Source organism: Pseudophryne corroboree, chromosome 6, assembly GCF_028390025.1.
Source record: "Pseudophryne corroboree isolate aPseCor3 chromosome 6, aPseCor3.hap2, whole genome shotgun sequence".
Lineage (NCBI taxonomy): Eukaryota > Metazoa > Chordata > Amphibia > Anura > Myobatrachidae > Pseudophryne > Pseudophryne corroboree.
The window spans coordinates 403,631,646-403,655,830 of NC_086449.1; the positions used below are offsets into that span (position 1 = coordinate 403,631,646).

Here is a 24,185-nt window from a genome sequence, read left to right on the forward strand (position 1 = left end):
GGTGTGCACTGGCTCCTCCCTCTATGCCCCTCCTCCAGACCTCAGTTAGATTTCTGTGCCCGGCCGAGCTGGATGCACACTAGGGGCTCTCCTGAGCTCCTAGAAAGAAAGTATATGTTATGTTTTTTATTTTACAGTGAGACCTGCTGGCAACAGGCTCACTGCAACGAGGGACTAAGGGGAGAAGAAGCGAACCTACCTGCTTGCAGCTAGCTTGGGCTTCTTAGGCTACTGGACACCATTAGCTCCAGAGGGATCGACCGCAGGACCCGTCCTTGGTGTTCGTTTCCGGAGCCGCTCCGCCGTCCCCCTTACAGAGCCAGAAGCATGAAGATGGTCCGGAAAATCGGCGGCAGAAGACTTCAGTCTTCACCAAGGTAGCGCACAGCACTGCAGCTGTGCACCATTGCTCCTCATACACACTTCACACTCCGGTCACTGAGGGTGCAGGGCGCTGGGGGGGGGCGCCCTGAGCAGCAATAAAAACACCTTGGCTGGCAAAATAATCACAATATATAGCCCCAGAGGCTATATATGTGATAATTACCCCTGCCAGAATCCATAAAAAAAGCGGGAGAAAAGTCCGCGAAAAAGGGGCGGAGCCATCTCCCTCGGCACACTGGCGCTATTTTCTCTTCACAGTGTAGCTGGAAGACAGCTCCCCAGGCTCTCCCCTGTAGTTTTCAGGCTCAAAGGGTTAAAAAGAGAGGGGGGGGCACTAAATTTAGGCGCAATATTGTTTATACAAGCAGCTATTGGGGAAAATTCACTCAGTGATAGTGTTTATCCCTACATTATATAGCGCTCTGGTGTGTGCTGGCATACTCTCTCTCTGTCTCCCCAAAGGGCTGTGTGGGGTCCTGTCCTCAGTCAGAGCATTCCCTGTGTGTGTGCGGTGTGTCGGTACGGCTGTGTCGACATGTTTGATGAGGAGGCTTATGTGGAGGCGGAGCAGATGCCGATAAATGGGATGTCGCCCCCTGTGGGCCGACACCAGAGTGGATGGATAGGTGGAAGGTATTAACCGACGGTGTCAACTCCTTACATAAAAGGCTGGATGACGTAACAGCTATGGGACAGCCGGCTTCTCAGCCCGCGCCTGCCCAGGCGTCTCAAAGGCCATCAGGGGCTCAAAAACGCCCGCTCCCTCAGATGGCAGACACAGATGTCGACACGGAGTCTGACTCCAGTGTCGATGAGGTTGAGACATATACACAATCCACTAGGAACATCCGTTACATGATCCCGGCAATAAAAAATGTGTTACACATTTCTGACATTAACCCAAGTACCACTAAAAAAGGGTTTTATGTTTGGGGAGAAAAAGCAGGCAGTGTTTTGTTCCCCCATCAAATGAGTGAATGAAGTGTGAAAAGCGTGGGTTCCCCCGATAAGAAACTGGTAATTTCTAAAAAGTTACTGATGGCGTACCTTTTCCCGCAAGAGGATAAGTTACGCTGGGAGATATCCCCTAGGGTGGATAAGGCGCTCACACGTTTGTCAAAAAAGGTGGCACTGCCGTCTTAGGATACGGCCACTTTGAAGGTACCTGCTGATAAAAAGCAGGAGGCTATCCTGAAGTCTGTATTTACACACTCGGGTACTAGACTGAGACCTGCAGATAGTGCTGCTGCAGAGTGGTCTGTAACCCTGTCAAACAGGGATACTAGTTTGCGAACATAAGACGTCGTCTTATATATGAGGGATGCACAGAGGGATATTTTGCCGGCTGGCATCCAGAATTAATGCAATGTCCATTCTGTCAGGAGGGTATTAGAGACCCGACACTGGACAGGTGATGCTGACTTTAAAAGGCACATAGAGCCTTATAAGGGTGAGGAATTGTTTGGGGATGGTCTCTGGGACCTCGTATCCACAGCAACAGCTGGGAAGAAAATTTTTTACCTCAGGTTTCCTCACAGCCTAAGAAAGCACTGTATTATCAGGTACAGTCCTTTCGGCTTCAGAAAAGCAAGCGGGTCAAAGGCGCTTCCTTTCTGCACAGAGACGAGGGAAGAGGGAAAAAGCTGCACCAGTCAGCCAGTTCCCAGAATCAAAATTCTTCCCCCGCTTCCTCGGAGTCCACCGCATGACGCGGGGGCTCCACAGGCGTAGCCAGGTACGGTGGGGGGCCGCCTCAAAAATTTCAGCGATCAGTGGGCTCGCTCACAGGTGGATCCCTGGATCCTTCAAGTAGTATCTCAGGGGTACAGGCTGGAATTCGAGGCATCTCCCCCCCCGCCGTTTCCTCAAATCTGCCTTGCCGACAACTCCCTCAGGCAGGGAGGCTGTGCTAGAGGCAATTCACAAGCTGTATTCCCAGCAGGTGATAGTCAAGGTGCCCCTACTTCAACAAGGACGGGGTTACTATTCCACACTGTTTGTGGTACCGAAACCGGACGGTTCGGTGAGACCCATTTTAAATTTGAAGTCCTTGAACACATACATAAAAAAATTCAAGTTCAAGATGGAATCGCTCAGGGCGGTTATTGCAAGCCTGGAGGAGGGGGATTACATGGTATCCCTGGACATCAAGGATGCTTACCTACATGTCCCCATTTACCATCCTCACCAGGAGTACCTCAGATTTGTGGTACAGGATTGCCATTACCAATTCCAAACACTGCCGTTTGGACTGTCCACGGCACCGAGGGTCTTTACCAAGGTAATGGCAGAAAGATGATACTCCTTCAAAAAAAGGGAGTTTTTAATTATCCCGTACTTGGACGATCTCCTTATAAAGGCGAGGTCCATGGAGCAGTTGTTGGTCGGAGTAGCACAATCTCGGGAAGTGCTACAACAGCACGGATGGATGCTATACATTCCAAAGTCACAGCTGGTTCCTACCACACGCCTGCTGTTCCTGGGGATGGTTCTGGACACAGAACAGAAAAAAGTGTTTCTCCCGCAGGAGAAAGCCAAGGAGCTGTCATCTCTAGTCAGAGACCTCCTGAAACCAAAACAGGTATCGGTGCATCACTGCACACGAGTCCTGGGAAAAATGGTAGCTTCTTACGAAGCAAAATTCCATTCGGCAGGTTCCATGCAAGAACCTTTCAGTGGGACCTCTTGGACAAGTGGTCGGAATCGCATCTTCAGATGCATCGGCTGATAACCCTGTCTCCAAGGACCAGGGTATCTCTACTGTGGTGGCTGCAGAGTGCTCATCTTCAAGAGGGCCGCAGATTCGGCATACAGGACTGGGTCCTGGTAACCACGGATGCCAGCCTTCGAGGCTGGGGGGCAGTCACACAGGGAAGAAATTTCCAAGGACTTTGGTCAAGTCAGGAGTCGTCCCTACACATAAATATTCTGGAACTGAGGGCCATTTACAATGCCCTAAGTCTGGCAAGGCCTCTGCTTCAAAACCAGCCGGTACTGATCCAATCAGACAACATCACGGCAGTCGCCCATGTAAACCGACAGGGCGGCACAAGAAGCAGGATGGCGATGGCAGAAGCCACAAGGATTCTCCGATGGGCGGAAAATCACGTCTTAGCACTGTCAGCAGTGTTCATTCCGGGAGTGGACAACTGGGAAGCAGACTTCCTCAGCAGACACGACCGAAACCCGGGAGAGTGGGGACTTCATCCAGAAGTCTTCCAACTGTTGGTAAACCGTTGGGAAAGGCCTCAGGTGGACATGATGGCGTCCCGCCTAAACAAAAAACTAGATATTGCGCCAGGTCAAGGGACCCTCAGGCAATAACTGTGGACGCTCTAGTGACACCGTGGGTGTACCAGTCGGTTTATGTATTCCCTCCTCTGCCTCTCATATCAAAGGTACTGAGAATAATAAGAAAACGAGGAGTAAGAACGATACTCGTGGTTCCGGATGGGCCAAGAAGAGCTTGGTACCCAGAACTTCAAGAAATAATATCAGAGGACCCATGGCCTCTACCGCTCAGACAGGATCTGCTACAGCAGGGGCCCTGTCTGTTCCAAGACTTACCGCGGCTGCGTTGGACGGCGTGGCGGTTGAATTCCGGATCCTTAAGCAAAAGGGCATTCCGGAGGAAGTCATTCCTACGCTGATAAAAGCCAGGAAAGAAGTAACCGCAAACCATTATCACCGTATTTGGCGAAAATATGTTGCGTGGTGTGAGGCCAGGAAGGCCCCAACAGAGAAATTTCAGCTGGGTTGTTTTCTGCACTTACTACAGTCAGGAGTGACTATGGGCCTAACTTTGGGTTCCATTAAGGTCCAGATTTCGGCTCTGTCGATTTTCTTCCAGAAAGAATTGGCTTCACTGCCTGGAGTTCAGACATTTGTAAGGGAAGTGCTACGTATTCAGACCCTTTTTTGTGCCATCTGTGGCACCTTGGGATCTCAACGTGGTGTTGAGTTTTTTAAAATCACATTGGTTTGAGCCACTTAAGACTGTGGATTTGAAATATCTCACGTGGAAAGTGGTCATGTTATGGGCCTTGGCTTCGGCCAGGCGTGTGTCAGAATTGGCGGCTTTGTCATGTAAAAGCCCTTATCTGATTTTCCATATGGATAGGGCAGAATTGAGGACTCGTCCCCAGTTTCTCCCTAAGGTGGTATCAGCTTTTCACTTGAACCAACCTATTGTAGTGCCTGCGGCTACTAGGGACTTGGAAGATTCCAAGTTACTGGACGTAGTCAGGGCCTTAAAAATTTATATTTCCAGGACGGCTGGAGTCAGGAAAACTGACTCGTTTTTTATCCTGTAGGCACCCAACAAAATAGGTGCTCCTGCTTCTAAGCAGACTATTGCTCGCTGAATTTGTAGCACAATTCAGCTGGAGCATACTGCGGCTGGATTGCCGCATCCTAAATCAGTAACAGCCCATTCCACGAGGAAAGTGGGCTCATCTTGGGCGGCTGCCCGAGGGGTCTCGGCTTTACAACTTTGCCGAGCTGCAACTTGGTCAGGGGCAAACACGTTTGCTAAATTCTACAAATTTGATACCCTGGCTGAGGAGGACCTGGAGTTCTCTCATTCGGTGCTGCAGAGTCATCCGCACTCTCCCGCCCGTTTGGGAGCTTTGGTATAATCCCCATGGTCCTTACGGAGTTCCCAGCATCCACTAGGACGTCAGAGAAAATAAGATTTTACTCACCGGTAAATCTATTTCTCGTAGTCCGTAGTGGATGCTGGGCGCCCATCCCAAGTGCGGATTGTCTGCAATACTTGTATATAGTTATTGCCTAACTAAAGGGTTATTGTTGAGCTATCTGTTGAGAGGCTCAGTTATATTTCATACTGTTAACTGGGTATAGTATCACGAGTTATACGGTGTGATTGGTGTGGCTGGTATGAGTCTTACCCGGGATTCAAAATCCTTCCTTATTGTGTCAGCTCTTCCGGGCACAGTATCCTAACTGAGGTCTGGAGGAGGGGCATAGAGGGAGGAGCCAGTGCACACCAGGTAGTCCTAAAGCTTTCTTTAGTTGTGCCCAGTCTCCTGCGGAGCCGCTATTCCCCATGGTCCTTACGGAGTTCCCAGCATCCACTACGGACTACGAGAAATAGATTTACCGGTGAGTAAAATCTTATTTTTTACTAATGTATAACCTGTGACAGATTGCTAGTGTGATTGTTGACTTTACTATTTCTGTCAGTTTCTGTGTATTCCGATCCTCAAAGCAGGGAGGGATCGGATTGTATGTCACTTTAACAAGTTTTAAAGTGATTTAATTCACAAATTGTGTAGTTAACACTGTACATGTGTGTGATTTGTTTATTATGTCTAAGAGCGACAAGGGTGAGAAGGATACACTCTCCACAGCAGCACCAACACTGATTTCATGTTTGTCTTGCAAAGCTGGGTTAACCTCTCAGGATCTGGTTCAAAATGGATTATGTGCAAATTGTTTTAGTTTTCACCAAAGCCTCCTTAATACTCCAAGGCAGGCACAGGTTCAAGTTGTACTCCCATGGGCTACTTTTGCACAGACATTATACAGTATAGCTGAGTGGATAATGCCAGCTCCTATGCCAGGGATAGGTTACCCTATTAACCCTTACATGCATCACAGATGCCTGGGTGCAAGAAGCTGTATCTCCTGGTTATGCGTTTACCTTCAAGAAACACCCTCCTCAAAGGTTTTTTGTACCAGCCCATCTTCAGTGGAAACGAAGGCCAGGGCTTTGCAAGAGGCAGTTCAGAAGTTGTTTCAGCCTGGAGTGATAATTCCAGTTCCTCTTGCGCAACAAGGACAAGGTTTTTATTCCAACCTGTTTCTAGTCCAGAAGCCAAATAGGTCGCTCCAGCCTATACTCAATCTCAAGGTGCTGAACAAGTACATCTGGGTGTCTTGTTTTCATATGGAGACTTTACGTTCCATTATTTTGGCCATGGAGCCGGAGGATTTTATGCTATTCCTGGATATACAGGATGCTTACCTACATGTTTCTATAGCACTGTCCCATCAGCGCTATCTCAGGTTTGCTATCCTCCAGCAACATTTTCAGTTTCAGGCCCTACCATTTGGACTGGCCACAGCTTCCAGAGTGTTCACCATAATTATGATGGTAATGGCGGCTTATCTCCATCAGCAAGGTATAAGGATTTTTCCATACTTCGACAATTTATTAATACTGGCACAATCTCAGGAATTGCTTCAGTGTCATCTGCAACAGACAATAGATTGATTACAGAGACGCGGTTGGCTCAAAAATTGGGCAAAGTCGTCCCTGTTTCCATCACAACGGATGACTGATTTGAGGGCTGTGTTGGATTTGAGTCTTCACAGAGTGATTTTACCACTGAACAAAATATCCAAAATTCAGTCGAGGATTCAGGAGCTGCTACACAGTCAGAGGGTATCCGTTCATGCAGCAATGCGTGTGATGGGATCTATGGTGTCAACACTCGACATGGTGTAGTATGCTCAATTCCACTCGAGGCCTCTACAACTTCTGATCCTTTCCAAATGGAATGGGTTACATCAGACAATAAAAATACAGACTATGGTCCTTCCTCTTGAAGTAAGGAGGTCATTAGCCTGGTGGACAAAGGGAGACCCTTTTGGATATCCGATTGTGAAGTTCTGACAACAGATGCCAGTCTTCAGGGCTGGGGAGCAGTGTCAGGAAAAAGTTGCTTCCAAGGAAGAAAGTTGCCTGCCAATAAATATATGGGAACGTCGAGCCATATATATGGCACTCATTCAGGCAAAGAACATCCTTCAGGGGAAACCATTTCAAATTCGCTCGAACAATGCAACGGCAGTAGTGTACCTCAATCATCAGGGAGGAATTTGCAGCCAAAATGCAATGAAGGAGGTAAGCCGCACGTTAAGGTGGGCAGAACTTTATCATCCAGCCTGTCCGCAGTGTTCATTCCGGGAGTCCTAAACTTGGAAGTGGATTTTCTCAATCGACCCGCCATTAATGCAAATGAATGGGCTTTACACCACGGGGTCTTCCAGACTCTGTTAGACAAGTGGGTGTTACCGGAGATAGATCTCATGGCGTCCCGTCACAACAACAAAGTTCCCGCATACGGGTCAAACACACAGGATCCCAAAGCGACCTTTGTGGATGCCCTGTCAGTAAGATGGGACTTTCGTCTGGCCTATGTGGTTCCACCGATCGCCCTGTTGCTCAGGGTGATGCGAAAGGTAAATCAAGGAAAGGGCGCCATGATACTAATAGCTCCGGCTATTACATTGGTACACAGATCTGCAGTAGATGTCGATGGATGCTCCATTCCTACTCCCTCAACGTCCAGATCTACTGTCTCGGGGTCCTTGCTATTACAAGCACCTGGATCGACTGTCTTTAACGGCGTGGCTCTTGAGACTTCCATCCTGAAAGCAAGAGGATTCTTATAACGGTAATTCAAACAATGCTCAGAGCAAGGAAACCATCCTTGGCTCGCATTTATCACTGAATATGGCAAGCCTATATTCAATGGTGCAGTGACCACAAATTTGACCCTAGGTCGTTCAGAGTTTCCAGAGTCCTAGCATTCCTTCAGGCAGGAATGGACAAAGGTTTACGGGTGGCTTCCTTGAGAGTGCAGGTGTCAGCATTGACTGTATGGTTCCAGAAGAAAATTGCTAATCTACAGGATGTTCGCACTTTTTTCCAGGGAATGCTTCACATCCAACCTCCTTTTTGTTCCTTCTACAGCCCCTTGGGATCTAGGTTTAGTCCTAAAGGCGCTTCAGGTTGCACCATTTGAACCACTGAAGCAAGTGGATCTTAAATGGCTGACAGCTAAAGTTCTCTTTCTACTAGCTATTGCTTCAGCTAGAATAGTTTCAGATTTAGGGGCATTATTATGTCGCCCTCCTTTTCTGATTTTTTTTTTTATCCAGATAGAGCGGTTCTCGGAACCAAACCTGGTTATCTTCCTAAGGTGGTGTCTAAATTCCACCTTAACGAAGAAATTGTAGTCCCGGCCTTCCAAGGGCTGAACCTTTCTGCGGAGATGCATCATTGGACGTAGTCCGTGCCTTAAGGATCTACATGGCTCGTACCAGTGGCATCAGAAAAACGCACACTCTCTTCGTCCTCTACGGTTTACACAAGAGTGGATGACCTGCTGACAAACAGACACTGGCGAGATGGATTCGGATGACTATTTCAGAAACATATTCTCAGTCTGATCTCTCTATTCTGGCTAATGTCTCTGTTCACGCTACTCGTAAGGTAGGTCCGTCATGGGCAGCACAACGTGGTTCTTCAGCTGAACAGATATGTAAGGCAGCCACATGGTCTTCCATTAACACATTCATTAGACATTATGCCTTTGATACCTTTGCCTCTCAGGATGCTGATTTCGGGCAAAGGATTCTCCTCCAATCAGGAGGGACATCCCAATGTTTATCCTGTAGATAACTTGTGGACCCTGCAGGAGAAATACGTAGTTATGGTAGACTTACCGTCGATAACGTTATTTCTCCTAAGTCCACAGTATCCACAGGGATCCCACCCTGACGCACCTGATTTGAGGATCCTTTCACCTACTAACCTCTTCCTTCTTGTACGGAAGGGTGTGCATGTGTGTTCCTCCTGCCTGATTAGGGCTCTCTATGATGCTCCTGCCTTGAGCTTTGGAAAATAACTGAATTGCCTGAGCCAGGAGGCAGGGATATAGGGGACTGGCCCATGGCATTCTGAGAGGCAGAAAGCTTTGATCGTTGATGCCAATCCGCTGACTCTACCTCATATCCCAATGTTTATCCTGTGAATAATGTGGAAATAGGAGAAATAAAGTTATCGATGGTAAGTCTACCATAACTACATATTTTTCATAGTGATTTTTTTGCGTTTTTTCACAGATACTTACGGGGTATTCAATTAGATCTGCCATAACACACAGGTTCAGTGAAACTTGTGCGTTTTCACCGAAAAGCCGGCACTTATCGGAGATTTTCTTTTTCGCCTGCCTGAGGCAGGTGCAACAAAATCCCAGATAAGCTTTAGCGACCTCTCCAGCCAGTGTCTCGTGCCCGCTGCAGTAGCCAGGGACTGCGCCCGGAAGCCGGCGCTCCACATCTGCCTCTCTTCCCCTGATCCAGGTGCTTCGGCTACACAGGGGTCATGGGGGTGGGGCAGACCCAGAAATGGAGGAGTGAGCCGGAACACGGGAGCAGGCTGGGGAGCCGATGGCTGGTGCAGGTCATGCACTGCTAAAGGAAACAGAAGCCCAGATAAGCCTCTGCGGGTAATTGGATATCCCCCATTGCTGGAGAAAGTAAATGAGGTGCAAATGAAGATGTGGAAAATGCCTGCTTGTAGATGTCAATGCTGGACTCTGCTCCACATCTGTGCATGTGTTCTGTTACTGTGTAAGATGGCCAGAGCTGCTATCTTAACCTATTAAGACCCATTGTCCTATTAATATGACATACATTCGTGCACATCTTAAAGTATCTTATTTTGTGCTGTTTGTATAAAATGTCAATAATTATCATTTCACGCGTATCTCTAATCTTTTATGAACACACCCAAAACAAAAATATTGATGTTCGCTTGCTTATTTTGCTCCTCAAGTCACATTATGGGAGATGCTGCAAAACAAATTACAATGTGTGCTACCCCTAGGACACAAACCGGGCAATAGGAAAAGAAAAAGTGCCTGACTGTTCTTAGGCTTGACAAGATTGGGCACCTGGTAACAAAAAATCACACTGGCAAACCTACCACAATATGTGTGAGGTGTAACAGAGGACTCTTTTTATGAAATGCTTTGCGCTTTATAACAGACAGTGAGATAGACATGGAAATGATTAGAACTGAATATACTATTCATACATACTGTATGTATACATATAGACCCAATGTCCTATACATAGGACACTTAATAATTTTGAACTGAGTCCTTAAAGTTATTGGCATATTCATGTTTAGAATTTTGTCTGAGTAAGTTTATCAATAAATATTTAGAAAATATGCATTTTCGTGTTATGGGTTTTAATAGGTTAAAAAATGTGTGTAGTAAAAATGTGCAGTAAGAAAGTGAGCCAATATCTAAATGACAAGAGTCTAGATTTTGGAAGGCCACACAGGAAAAGGAAAGTGTACATATCAGGTGATAATCTTCCTAACAACACTATTGTCAGTTAAGTCATCCATTTGTATTGCTAGCTGATAGATTAGTGCTAAATGTAGTATAATCCTGATATTTGTTGAATGTGCTGGTCTGTGACATTTATCATCCTTGGGAAGCCTAATACCTATTATGGTCACCTGCATAAAATATTAGCCATTATAGATTGTAATATGGCCTTTTATTATTCCAGGTATATCACAGAGAGATTATACACAATATTATGATCACATCTGTAATCAAAAAGGAGACATTCGCAGATCAATACAGGATTTCTTCATAGAGCACATTCAGTACAACTTCCTGGACGAGGACTGTAAGTAGGTACTTTTTAAGTTCATATAAGAAGTTACAGGATGTATTCAGTGATACTATAATGATTTGTTCACACTTAAATTATTTAAACAGACACATTTAAGATTTCCCAATAATCTTAATTATATGGGGATTCACAAAGGAGTTTAATATTAAAGAATAAAAACAATCATTCATGGTAAGTTATTATTATTCTTTATTTATATGGCACCACAAGGGTACCGCAGCGCTCAGTTGCAGAGTACAAAAACAAATAAGCAAAACAGGAAAACAGTGACTTACAGTTGAAGAACCTAAAGGACAAAGACAGGGTACATAAACATAGCTGCATCGACGACACTGAAATAAGTATCACGGTGGCATAAAACCCGCAGTATTTGGCGCCGTCGAAGATCGTTTAAGTAAGAAAAAGAGTCCAATTTGTACACAATATAATACAAAATTAATAAGTAATAAAACAACATAGAGAACAATACAATAGCAATTGGAATCAGGATCATATCTCAATAACACGACAAGGAGTGTCCGCTTCATTTAGACTAAACGATAGTGGGATTGACAAGGTTTATAAACAAATTGAGCACGTTCACAATCATTCACATACAGATGTGTCCACATACATCTTTGCTATATCCCACCATGTATGGCACAGTTTTGCATGCCATAGACTCAAAGATTTAGCCATGCCTTGTGATTTTTCTTAATTTGCTTCTTTAATATATTACTTTATACATATTCTATTATGGCAAACAAAAATTAAAAAATGCATCCACTCGTTACTCGTGAAAAACAGCTTAGCCGTGTTTTGCATGTTGTGCCAAATTTGTAAAAAAGCAAAGATATAAGTGGACACATCTGTATTCATGCCAGGCCATCCTCTACATAATTTAAGAGAAGGTTGAGGAAGAATACGTGATAAACTTTGTTTCTATTGTAAAATGAAAATGGACTTTGTGAAACACCTTAAGTATAGGAGGTGGGAAGGGCTGCTTCCAATATTGGTCTAAAGAGTCTTGTGCTGCTTTACAGATATCCGATATACAGGTTGAGTATCCCATATCCAAATATTCCGAAATACAGAATTTTTTGAGTGAGACTGAGATAGTGAAACCCTTTTGTTTCCTGATGTCTCAATGTACACAAACTTTGTTTAATGCACAAAATTATTCAAAAGATTGTATTAAATGACCTTCAGGCTGTGTGTATAAGGTGTATATGAAACATAAATGAATTGTGTGTATGTACGCAAACTTTGTTTAACACACAAAAATATTAAAAATATTGGCTAAAATTACCTTCAGGCTGTGTGTATAAGGTGTATATGAAACATTCTGTGCTTAAACTTGGGTCCCATCGCCATGATATCTCATTATGGTATGTAATTTTTCTAAAAATACAGAAAAATCCGATATCCAAAATACTTCTGGTCCCAAGCATTTTGGATATGGGATACTCAACCTGTATCGACTTCAGTATAATCCTTACTTTATTTTATTGGTTTCTCCTAGTAATTTTATTTCAGTACAACCATGTCAATATACAATTTAAACATAGATGTTACAATTCAACTGGTTTTTTTTTGTTTTATTTGCTAATTTTTAATCAGACTGTAAATCAAATAATAAGGAATTGTTTCTTGCACATTATATTTTTGATATGGCAGAGCAGAATGACATGGACAGTTCTGGGTTCATTAATAGATGATAGATTATACAATATTCAATGTGATCAGTTTGGATGAAAATGTGTACACAAAACATCTCCTTAGCCAAAGATTTGTCCACCTCCATACTTAATGAAAAAACTCAGATTTTATGGTATGATTAAAATGTATGTGGCTAACTTGGAAGTAAATATTGTTTGTGTTAACATAGGGATTTATTTATATTACTGTTCATGGGCATTTCTACTGGCTCTGTTCTTGTAGGGTACAGTATACTGTAGATTTATGGCTTATTATTGAGCAGCTCATGCACTGTGTTGTAACCCCTCTTATAGTCCCTCTTATCCAAATGTTCTTTCCTCTTCACAACTGTTATATAGTATATTATGGACATGTTGACACTTTTCAACAATTCTTAAATTTTGAATAATATTTCTAAATTGCATTGTAAAGTGTGCATATCTTATATGTTAACAATCTCTAGGTTTATCTTATCCTAACAAGTTTGTGTAAATGGAGCATAGAGATTCGTTAAATATCTTCCAACTGGTAGAAACCAGACAGTTTCTAATATTAGTTCTATGTATATCACAGATACTGTACATTTTAACAGATTTTTTTTCTGTCTCCTAGTTGTTTTCGACATATACAAAGACAGTGAGGTAAGTGCAATGTATCTGCCTCAATCGAAGTGTGAAGAAACGGCTCCTAGATAAATCTCTATAGAAAGGGCATATTTTTGCTTGGTTAGGAAATGATTACCATGGCAATCTATTGTATAATTACATCCCAACACTATTGAGAACATAGTTTTATTTCTGTAGCTCTAGAATATTTTTTAGTACTGTACAATAATGATTTATATAGGACATACTTGCCAACTCTCTGCAAATGTCTGGGAGAGTCCCAAATTTCCAGGCAACTCGGACGGATTCTGGAAAGAGTGGGCCAGTCTCCCACATGCCGCCCACTTACTAGGTGAAGTGGGGAGCTCAGGAGGGGTTCAGTAATACAAATCCCCAGTAAAATGTAGCAAATCACGGCTTTCAACAACAGGGAGCGGAGCTGCATTAACATAATTGCAGCAAAATCCCCACACACACACACCCTAAATTGATAACAAATTAAACGCCAATTGCTTTCAATTTTATCTTTCACAAGAGCTGTCGCCATCAGGATTATCACCACTATTAACACAGGTGTTTACTTCAGATCTTTTAGGTTAATTTTCACAATCAGTACATTTACAAAGCATTGTACATTTTAGCAATGCCTTTTTACACTTATGGTTTGTGCTGTAAGTTTTATAGAAGCAACTGAGTAAATCGCTACAAGCCACGGGTGCCTGAGGGAATAGTGGTCAACGTGGGCTTACAGGTTGATTTTTCTTTTTGCCAACCCCAAACCCCCCAATCAGGTAAAAAAATTGTTTTATCAAGCACTGTTCCCAGCAGTATCCAGCTTGATACAGATGGGTCCTCTTATGTCCAAGAACAGCGCAGTATAGCGGGGCGAGTGCGAGCTCACGCTAAGCCATAGACTTGAATTCACTTATACGGGACCTGGCAGTTTTGCTAGTGAGTGTGTTCGCATTGCGGTCCTGGATTGTTTGGGCCAAATTGTCTGGTTTTCGACTGGGGTAAGAGTCTGCAAATCATCTTTACATTTATTTGTGAGTGGTTAATGCACCTAGGCAATTAAAACCGATTAATCAACATTTCTCTGACGTCCTAAGTGGATGCTGGGGACTCCGTCAGGACCATGGGGATTAGCGGCTCCGCAGGAGACAGGGCACAAAACTAAAGCTTTAGGATCAGGTGGTGTGTACTGGCTCCTCCCCCTATGACCCTCCTCCAAGCCTCAGTTAGGTTTTTGTGCCCGTCCGAGCAGGGTGCAATCTAGGTGGCTCTCTTAAGGAGCTGCTTAGAAAAAGTTTTTAGGTTTCTTATTTTCAGTGAGTCCTGCTGGCAACAGGCTCACTGCATCGAGGGACTTAGGGGAGAGAAGTTCAACTCACCTGCGTGCAGGATGGATTGGCTTCTTAGGCTACTGGACACCATTAGCTCCAGAGGGAGTCGGAACACAGGTCTCACCCTGGGGTTCGTCCCGGAGCCGCGCCGCCGAACCCCCTTGCAGATGCTGAAGATTGAAGGTCCAGAAACCGGCGGCAGAAGGCTTTTCAGTCTTCATGAAGGTAGCGCACAGCACTGCAGCTGTGCGCCATTGTTGTCACACACTTCACACCAACGGTCACGGAGGGTGCAGGGCGTTGCTGGGGGCGCCCTGGGCAGCAATGTATAATACCTTATTCTGGCTAAAAATACATCACATATAGCCCCTGGAGGCTATATGGATGTATTTAACCCCTGCCAGGTCTCAGAAAAACGGGAGAAGAAGCCCGCCAAAAAGGGGGCGGGGCCTATTCTCCTCAGCACACAGCGCCATTTTCCCTCACAGAAATGCTGGTGGGAAGGCTCACAGGCTCTCCCCTGCACTGCACTACAGAAACAGGGTTAAAACAGAGAGGGGGGGCACTTATTTGGCGATATGTATATATATATTAAAATGCTATAAGGGAAAAACACTTATATAAAGGTTGTCCCTGTATAATATAGCGTTTTTGGTGTGTGCTGGCAAACTCTCCCTCTGTCTCCCCAAAGGGCTAGTGGGGTCCTGTCCTCTATCAGAGCATTCCCTGTGTGTGTGCTGTGTGTCGGTACTTGTGTGTCGACATGTATGAGGACGATGTTGGTGAGGAGGCGGAGCAATTGCCGGTAATGGTGATGTCACTCTCTAGGGAGTCGACACCGGAATGGATGGCTTATTTAAGGAATTACGTGATAATGTCAACACGCTGCAAGGTCGGTTGACGACATGAGACGGCCGGCAAACCAATTAGTACCTGTCCAGGCGTCTAAAACACCGTCAGGGGCGTTAAAACGTCCTTTTACCTCAGTCGGTCGACACAGACACGGACACTGACTCCAGTGTCGACGGTGAAGAAACAAACGTATTTTCCTTTAGGGCCACACGTTACTTGTTAAGGGCAATGAAGGAGATGTTACATATTTCTGATACTACAAGTACCACAAAAAAGGGTATTATGTGGAGTGTGAAAAAACTACATGTGGTTTTTCCTGAATCAGATAAATTAAATGAAGTGTGTGATGATACGTGGGTTTCCCCCGATAGAAAATTATTGGCGGTATACCCTTTCCCGCCAGAAGTTATGGCGCGTTGGGAAACACACCTTAGGGTGGATAAGGCGCTCACACGCTTATAAAAACAAGTGGCGTTACCGTCTCCAGATACGGACGCCCTCAAGGAGCCAACTGATAGGAGGTTGGAAAATATCCTAAAAAGTATATACACACATACTGGTGTTATACTGCGACCAGCGATCGCCTCAGCCTGGATGGGCAGCGCTGGGGTGGCTTGGTCGGATTCCCTGACTGGAAATATTGATACCCTTGACAGGGACAGTATTTTATTGACTATAGAGCATTTAAAAGATGCATTTCTATATATGCGAAACTCTGGCATCAAGAGTAAGTGCGATGTCCATATCTGCCAGACGATGTTTATGGACACGACAGTGGTCAGGTGATGCAGATTCCAAACGGCATATGGAAGTATTGCCGTATAAAGGGGAGGAGTTATTTGGGGTCGGTCCATCGGGCCTGGTGGCCACGGCAACAGCTAGAAAATCCACCTTTTTTACCCCAAGTCACATCTCAGCAGAAAAAGACATAGTCTTTTCAGCCTCAGTCCTTTCGTCCCCATAATATCTGCCCAGGGATAGAGGTAAGGGAAGAAGACTGCAGCAGGCAGCCCATTCCCAGGAACAGAAGCCTTCCACCGCTTCTGCCAAGTCCTCAGCATGACGCTGGGGCCGTACAAACAGGTGCGGTGGGGGGGTCGCCTCAAGAGTTTCAGCACGCAGTGGGCTCACTCGCAAGTGGACCCCTGGATCCTACAAGTAGTATCCCAGGGGTACAGATTGGAAATTCGAGACGTCTCCCCCTCGCAGGTTCCTGAAGTTTGCTTTACCAACGTCTACCTCCGACAGGGAGGCAGTATTGGAAACAATTCACAAGCTGTATTCCCAGCAGGTGATAATCAAAGTACCCCTCCTACAACAAGTAAAGGGGTATTATTCCACACTATATTGTGGTACTGAAGCCAGACGGCTCGGTGAGACCTATTCTAAATGGAGTCACTCAGAGCAGTGATAGCGAACCAGGAAGAAGGGGACTATATGGTGTCCCTGGACATCAAGGATGCTTACCTCCATGTCCCAATTTGCCCTTCTCACCAAGGGTACCTCAGGTTCGTGGTACAAAACTGTCACTATCAGTTTCAGACGCTGCCGTCTGGATTGTCCACGGCACCCCGGGTCTTTACCAAGGTAATGGCCGAAATGATGATTCTTCTTCAAAGAAAAGGCGTCTTAATTATCCCTTACTTGGACGATCTCCTGATAAGGGCAAGGTCCAGAGAACAGTTGGAGGTCGGAGTAGCACTATCTCAAGTAGTTCTACGACAGCACGGGTGGATTCTAAATATTCCAAAATCGCAGCTGTCTCCGACGACACGTCTGCTGTCCCTAGGGATGATTCTGGACACAGTCCAGAAAAAGGTGTTTCTCCCGGAGGAGAAAGCCAGGGAGTTATCCGAGCTAGTCAGGAACCTCCAAAAACCAGGAAAAGTGTCAGTGCATCATTGCACAAGGGTCCTGGGAAAAATGGTGGCTTCTTACGAAGCGATTCCATTCGGCAGATTTCACGCAAGAACTTTTCAGTGGGATCTGCTGGACAAATGGTCCGGATCGCATCTTCAGATGCATCAGCGGATAACCCTGTCTCCAAGGACAAGGGTGTCTCTTCTGTGGTGGCTGCAGAGTGCTCATCTACTAAAGTGCCACAGTTATGCATTCAGGACTGGGTCCTGGTGACCACGGATTCCAGCTTGAAAGGCTGGGGAGCAGTCACACAGGGAAAAAATTTCCAGGGAGTGTGATCAAGTCTGGGGACTTCTCTCCGCATAAATATACTGGAGCTAAGAGCAATTTACAATGCTCTAAGCTTAGCAAGACCTCTGCTTCAAGGTCAGCCGGTATTGATCCAGTGGGACAACATCACGGCAGTCGCCCACGTAAACAGACAGGGCGGCACAAGAAGCAGGAGGACAATGGCAGAAACTGCAAGGATTCTTCGCTGGGCGGAAAATCATGTGATAGCACTGTCAGCAGTTTTCATTCCGGGAGTGGACAACTGGGAAGCAGACTTCCTCAGCACGACCTCCACCCGGGAGAGTGGGGACTTCATCGAAAAGTTTTTTCCACATGATTGTGCACCGTTGGGAAAGACCAAAGGTGGACATGATGGCGTCCCGCCTGAACAAAAAAACTGGACAGGTATTGCGCCAGGTCAAGAGACCCTCAGGCAATAGCTGTGGACGTTCTGGTAACACCATGGGTGTACCAGTCGGTGTATGTGTTCCCTCCTCTGCTTCTCATACCAAAGGTACTGAGAATTATAAGACGTAGAGGAGTAAGAACTATACTCGTGGCTCCGGATGGGCCAAGAAGGACTTGGTACCCGGAACTTCAAGATGCTCACAGAGGACTCAGGGCCTCTGCCGATAAGAAGGGACTTGCTTCAGCAAGTACCATGTCTGTTCCAAGACTTACCGCGGCTGCGTTTGACGGCATGGCGGTTGAACGCCGGATCCTAAGGGAAAAAGGCATTCCGGAAGAGGTCATTCCTACCCTGGTCAAAGCCAGGAAGGAGGTGACCGCACAACATTATCACCACATGTGGCGAAAATATGTTGCGTGGTATGAGGCCAGGAAGGCCCCACGAAGAAATTTCAACTCGGTCGATTCCCGCATTTCCTGCAAACAGGAGTGTCTATGGGCCTCAAATTGGGGTACATTAAGGTTCAAATTTCGGCCCTGTCGATTTTCTTCCAGAAAGAATTGGCTTCAGTTCCTGAAGTCCAGAAATTTGACAGGGGAGTACTGCATATACAACCCCCTTTTGTGCCTCCAGTGGCACTGTGGGATCTCAACGTAGTCCTGGGATTCCTCAAATCACGTTAGTTTAAACCGCTCAAATCTGTGGATTTGAAATATCTCACATGGAAAGTGACCATGATGTTGGCCCTGGCCTCGGCCAGGCGAGTGTCAGAATTGGCGGCTTTGTCTCACAAAAGCCCATATCTGATTGTCCATTCAGACAGGGCAGAGCTGCGGACTCGTCCCCAGTTTCTCCCTAAGGTGGTGTCAGCGTTTCATCTGAACCAGCTTATTGTGGTACCTGCGGCTACTAGAGACTTGGAGGACTCCAAGTTGCTAGATGTTGTCAGGGCCCTGAAAATATAGATTTCCAGGACGGCTGGAGTCAGGAAAACTGACTTGCTGTTATCCTGTATGCACCCAAAAAACTGGGTGCTCTTGCTTCTAAGCAGACGATTGCTAGTTGAATGTGTAGTACAATTCAGCTTGCACATTCTGTGGCAGGACTGCCACAGCCAAAATATATAAATGCCCATTCCACAAGGAAGGTGGGCTCATCTTGGGCGACTGCCCGAGGGGTCTCGGCTTTACAACTTTGCCGAGCTGCTACTTGGTCAGGGGCACACCCTGGCTGAGGAGGACCTGGAGTTCTCTCACTCGGTGCTGCAGAGTCATCCGCACTCTCCCGCCCGTTTGGGAGCTTTGGTATAATCCCCATGGTCCTGACGGAGTCCCCAGCATCCACTTAGGACGTCAGAGAAAATAAGATTTTACTTACCGATAAATCTATTTCTCGTAGTCCGTAGTGGATGCTGGGTGCCCATCCCAAGTGCGGATTGTCTGCAATACTTGTACATAGTTATTGTTACAAAAAAATCGGGTTGTTATTGTTGTGAGCCGTCTGTTCAGAGGCTCCTACGTTTGTCATACTGTTAACTGGGTTTAGATCACAAGTTATACGGTGTGATTGGTGTGGCTGGTATGAGTCTTACCCGGGATTCAATATCCTTCCTTATTGTGTACGCTCGTCCGGGCACAGTATCCTAACTGAGGCTTGGAGGAGGGTCATAGGGGGAGGAGCCAGTACACACCACCTGATCCTAAAGCTTTAGTTTTGTGCCCTGTCTCCTGCGGAGCCGCTAATCCCCATGGTCCTGACGGAGTCCCCAGCATCCACTACGGACTACGAGAAATAGATTTATCGGTAAGTAAAATCTTATTTTTTTCCCCCACTCAACTTCCTCAAGGGACATATTGTGGTCCGCCTCCCTTTTTAGTTGGGAGTGGAGTTACTCAATCACCAAATGTACCAGAACATAATCCTAGTCTTATGAGTCGTAGAGGAAAGCCTAGCTGTAAGATGAGGGGGGCACTGATAAATTTACTTATTTTCTGTTTGAATTTTGGAGATATTTGTAAAAGTCTCTGGCTGGAAATTGATAAGCTTCTTTTAGCTGTAGAATGTTCTTAAAGTAGAGTCTCAAATTAGTAGAGGGGAGAGAGTTTCAATCTAGAGATAAGCATTATATTATATATTATATAACCTTGCATGCAGAAGTGAGAGGCTGGGACATGCTCATTGGCGACAAACGTCACCAAGGACCCCACCCCCCTCCACCACACATCGAATATATACTACCTCCAGGACCCCCACACACCCAAAGATTGCTTGACAAATAAAAGTACTTACTGAACTATAAATGTATATGTAATGGTAGCCTGCATGCGCTGTGACGGCATGTGTGTTCCATGCATGTGCCACAATGCTTTGGCGCATTACAGTGCAAAGTTGGTGACGCCGCTGATGCACAGTCAATCACTGGCATCATGCAAAGTCTGATGCAGACTTGAGCCAGTGTTGACAAAAGTCTAAAACTTTATTACACGTGGTGGAAGAGGAATAAGCGGGTGTGAAAGAGAACGGAAATATTTATACTTTTAATGGAGGAAACCTGGTCTGTGTGAAGAGCATGGTGCCGGAAGAGTATTGGAAGGGGTTGGAGAAAAGGGACCGTGATACAGGTGGTGGAGGAAAGGTAGTGGTGTGAAAGGCGCTAGGAGGTGGAAGAAAGGTAGTGCATGGTGATGGAAAAAAGATGTAAGTAGAAGTCTGGATTTTCTGTAGATGGTGTGAAAAACCAACCTAAGACAATTAAAATAAACGACCTGATGTGCCCGATTTCAACTGAGCAAAGATTTGCTGGTCGGAACATTTTACCCCTCTTCACCCCCTTAGGAGTAGATTTTGGAAAAATCCCCGCTTAGTGGGTGGCTGCAAGTAACACAGGGTGAGTTCACCAACTGTCACATTTTCCAGAACGCAATGGTGATGCATTGTACATGAGAGGCAGACGTTTTGCCACATATGATGACCTACTAAGATAACGGCATCACAGAAAAATGTCACTCATAAAAGTCGTCCTTCTGCGATTAATATAAGTTGATGAAAATAATTCCTACAGGTGACGCAACTTCTGTTAATTAATTGTAAACCTTCAAGCGCAACACATTTGTAGGAACACTACACGTTTGAGACAGAATACCAAACTTGTGTTTAGTGGTTATAGCTGCAAAAGGTGGCTACTTAGATTAAATGTTGTTAAACAAAATGTGTGTTTGGTTTTTTGTGTTTTTATCTCAAATTGTTTATTCTATGCTTTTATTTTAGAGTACATTGAGATATTAAGCAATAAATTGTAATAAAAAATGGAAAAATGGGGGTGGTGTTAAACTTTTGACCAGTTGTGTAGGAGTATATGCAGAAAGTGTGAAGTTGGGGGCTTGGAGTGAGCAGGGTAAGACTGAAAAGAGATAATTTATAGTTAGTGATTGAGACAAATCTTCAGTGCCCTAAGTTGCAACTCACTTTTACTGAAAGATACTGCAGCCAGGTTAAATAAACCAGAGAATGAAGTTCTCCTGGTTCACAAAGGAAACTCGCAGAAGTCAAATTTTGCATCATCACATGCTGTTTAATACAGAGTTGAAATGATTTACTTGTAGGCACCATTGCCTGGATTCCAGGCAGAGAACCCATTTTGCAATACAGTTTTCTGAGGCCCTCCTGTTGGACGGTCCAACATGTTGTTAAGGCATTGATTCTTACCAACCAGTGAGTCAGTGCCCCCCAAATGTGCCCTTATTGCAAGTAAAATGAAGAGCCATTAAGAATGTTTTGTGATTGGTTAAGTGATTAATAAGAAGCAGTGTACTATAAATATAAATGTATCACAATATGGGGATAATCTCGTAATAGACTTCTTAGGTTTTATTGTTTTAACATTTAACCACTTGCTTGACGTGGTTGCATCAGATGCCACCGTGTCAGAGATGCCTACCAGTGGTTGCTTTCAGGTAGACTTCCAGCACCTGTCGGGATCAGACCTTTAGGTCGGCCCCTTTGAATACTGTGGGAACCACCCCGAGCCTCCTAGCCGGGTTAAAAAAAAAAAGTATTGTCTACCCATGGCTGCAAGAAGATTGACAAGGGACGAATTGTACAGGCTATTCGACCGGGTCAGAGCATCTTCAAAACAGCAAGTCTTGTGCGGTGTTCCTGATGGGCAGGTGTACCTACCAAAATTGCTCAGAGGAAGGACAATGGTGAACAGGCTACAGGGTCATGGGCGCCAAAAGCTCTTTGATGTGCCTGGGGAGCGAAGGCTAGCCCATCTGCTCCAATCTCACAGAAGAGCTAATGTTGCACAACTTGTAGAAAAGTGTAAGGGTGGCTATGATATAAAGGTGTCAGAACACACAGTGAATATGTAAAGGGTCAATACAAAGAGTTAGCAGGGGATTTGTTTATTAATAGAACTCTGTATAGGACACGTGGGCACTCACTGAGGCTGAAGGAGAGAAAATTCCGTACAAAACGTAGGAAAGGGTTCTTCACCGTAAGGGCAATAAGGATTTGGAACTCCCTGCCGGAGAAGATAATAATGGCGGACTCTATAAATGCATTCAAAACCGGATTGGACAGTTTTCTAGCTGAAAAAAGTATCCAAGGCTATAGCATTTAGTATAATGACATTATGTATATCGGAGTGACACGAAATATAGTTGTCAATGGGTACGAAACCATTAATTCGACTGGTGTATTATAATGTGCACTGCTTAATATAGAATACAGGTTGAACCCAATGGGCATTTTGCCTCTTTTCAACCTTATTAACTATGTTACTACAGTATGTTACTTTTTTTACTGTTTCAGTAATAGTGCTACGGTACAAAAAGTACAGTCCATCAAAAAATGATTTGCTGAGATGGGCGTGTCAGAACGTGACTGGTTAGAGCCCTGACCTCCACCCAAGATTTTCAACAAGCACCTTTGGGCATTATGTTCACTTTCTTTTGACCATGTAGTGTTTCAGTAATTATTATGTTGTCCCTTCATTTCAGTTAAGGAGTGTTTTGTGTAAATAATACATGTAAACCAATCTTTTAAAATTGGGACCTGACTCGCTGACATTATAAATTTTCCTCACCCACTTTTTACATATGAATTATAGAAAGCTTTAATAACCTCTCCGTATTGCAGTTGATGGGATATGGTCATTAGGTCGACACTCATTTTGTCGACCACTGTTTGTCGACATTCATTAGGTCGACAGGGTCACTGGGTCGACATGATCATTGGGTCGACATGTTACTAGATTGACAGTTCAAAAGGTCGACATGAGTTTTTCACATTGTTTTTTTCTTCAGTTTTTGAACTTTTTCATACTTTACGATCCACGTGGACTACAATTGGGATTGGTTACTTTCCGAGCAAAGCGAGCCATGCGAGGGGACACAGTGCACTAATTGGGGTTCCCCGACACTTTACAAAGAAAACAACACCAAAAAAAGTTTAAAAAAAAAATTACAAAAAAAGTATGTCGACCTTTTGACCTTGTCGACCTTTTGACCCTGTCGACCTAGTGACCCTGTCGACCAATAGTGGTCGACCTAATGACCGTCGACCTAAGTTGTGTCAACTCAACGACCCATACCCGCAGTTGACCTAACTATAGACGTTACAGTAATGTTGGCTTTGCCTATACTTGCACTGTGCATCAACATGATATTGTTTTAGGGCAAAATATGGCTGATTGATTTTAACCCATTTGGTGAAGTAACGGACTCTCTGCTGTTTACCTGGGAAGAATTGATGAGAGGAGATGAAGAGACTTTACATCAGGTAAGGAATGGTCCTCACCATTTACATTATTTGCAGAATGATACAGTCAGGTGCCAATGCAGGATTTACTAGGGAGGGTTTCATACATACGTACGTACGCACACACACACGCGCTCATTTATACTTTCAGCATATCCATACTCTGTGCTGGTGCCCACTGAGTAGGGATGACCATTGATGATACTTTTACAATCAATGGTGTATAACCAGATGTTTATACACCATCGATGGTAGCTGTTTGCCCAAGAGTTTCCCTCTTCCCTCTGCAGTTTCCAGTCCTGCTGTTGCTGCACAGGGCTGCTAGACTGTCAGCCATCAGCCCTGCACTTCCCCCGCCGCTTACACTGGGTGTAAGAGGCGGAAATATGATGTCCTGCCTCTTTCACCGGCTTTGCTGTCATTCACAGCTGTTTATCAGAGCTCTCTGTAGCGGCACCTCTGCTGTCGTGATTTGTACTGAGACGGATGCACATC

General features: G+C 45.0%; 1 protein-coding gene across 1 annotated transcript in view; it reads left to right on the top strand.

Annotated features, from left to right (window-relative positions):
- The window catches only part of CDC123 (cell division cycle 123), a 263,700-nt gene that overhangs the window by 226,698 nt on the left and 12,817 nt on the right, over positions 1–24,185 (top strand). The window contains exons 9-11 of the mRNA XM_063926879.1: positions 10,726–10,848; positions 13,144–13,172; positions 23,607–23,711. Of these exons, the coding sequence (XP_063782949.1) occupies positions 10,726–10,848; positions 13,144–13,172; positions 23,607–23,711 (257 nt within the window). The remainder of the gene's footprint in view (positions 1–10,725; positions 10,849–13,143; positions 13,173–23,606; positions 23,712–24,185) is intronic.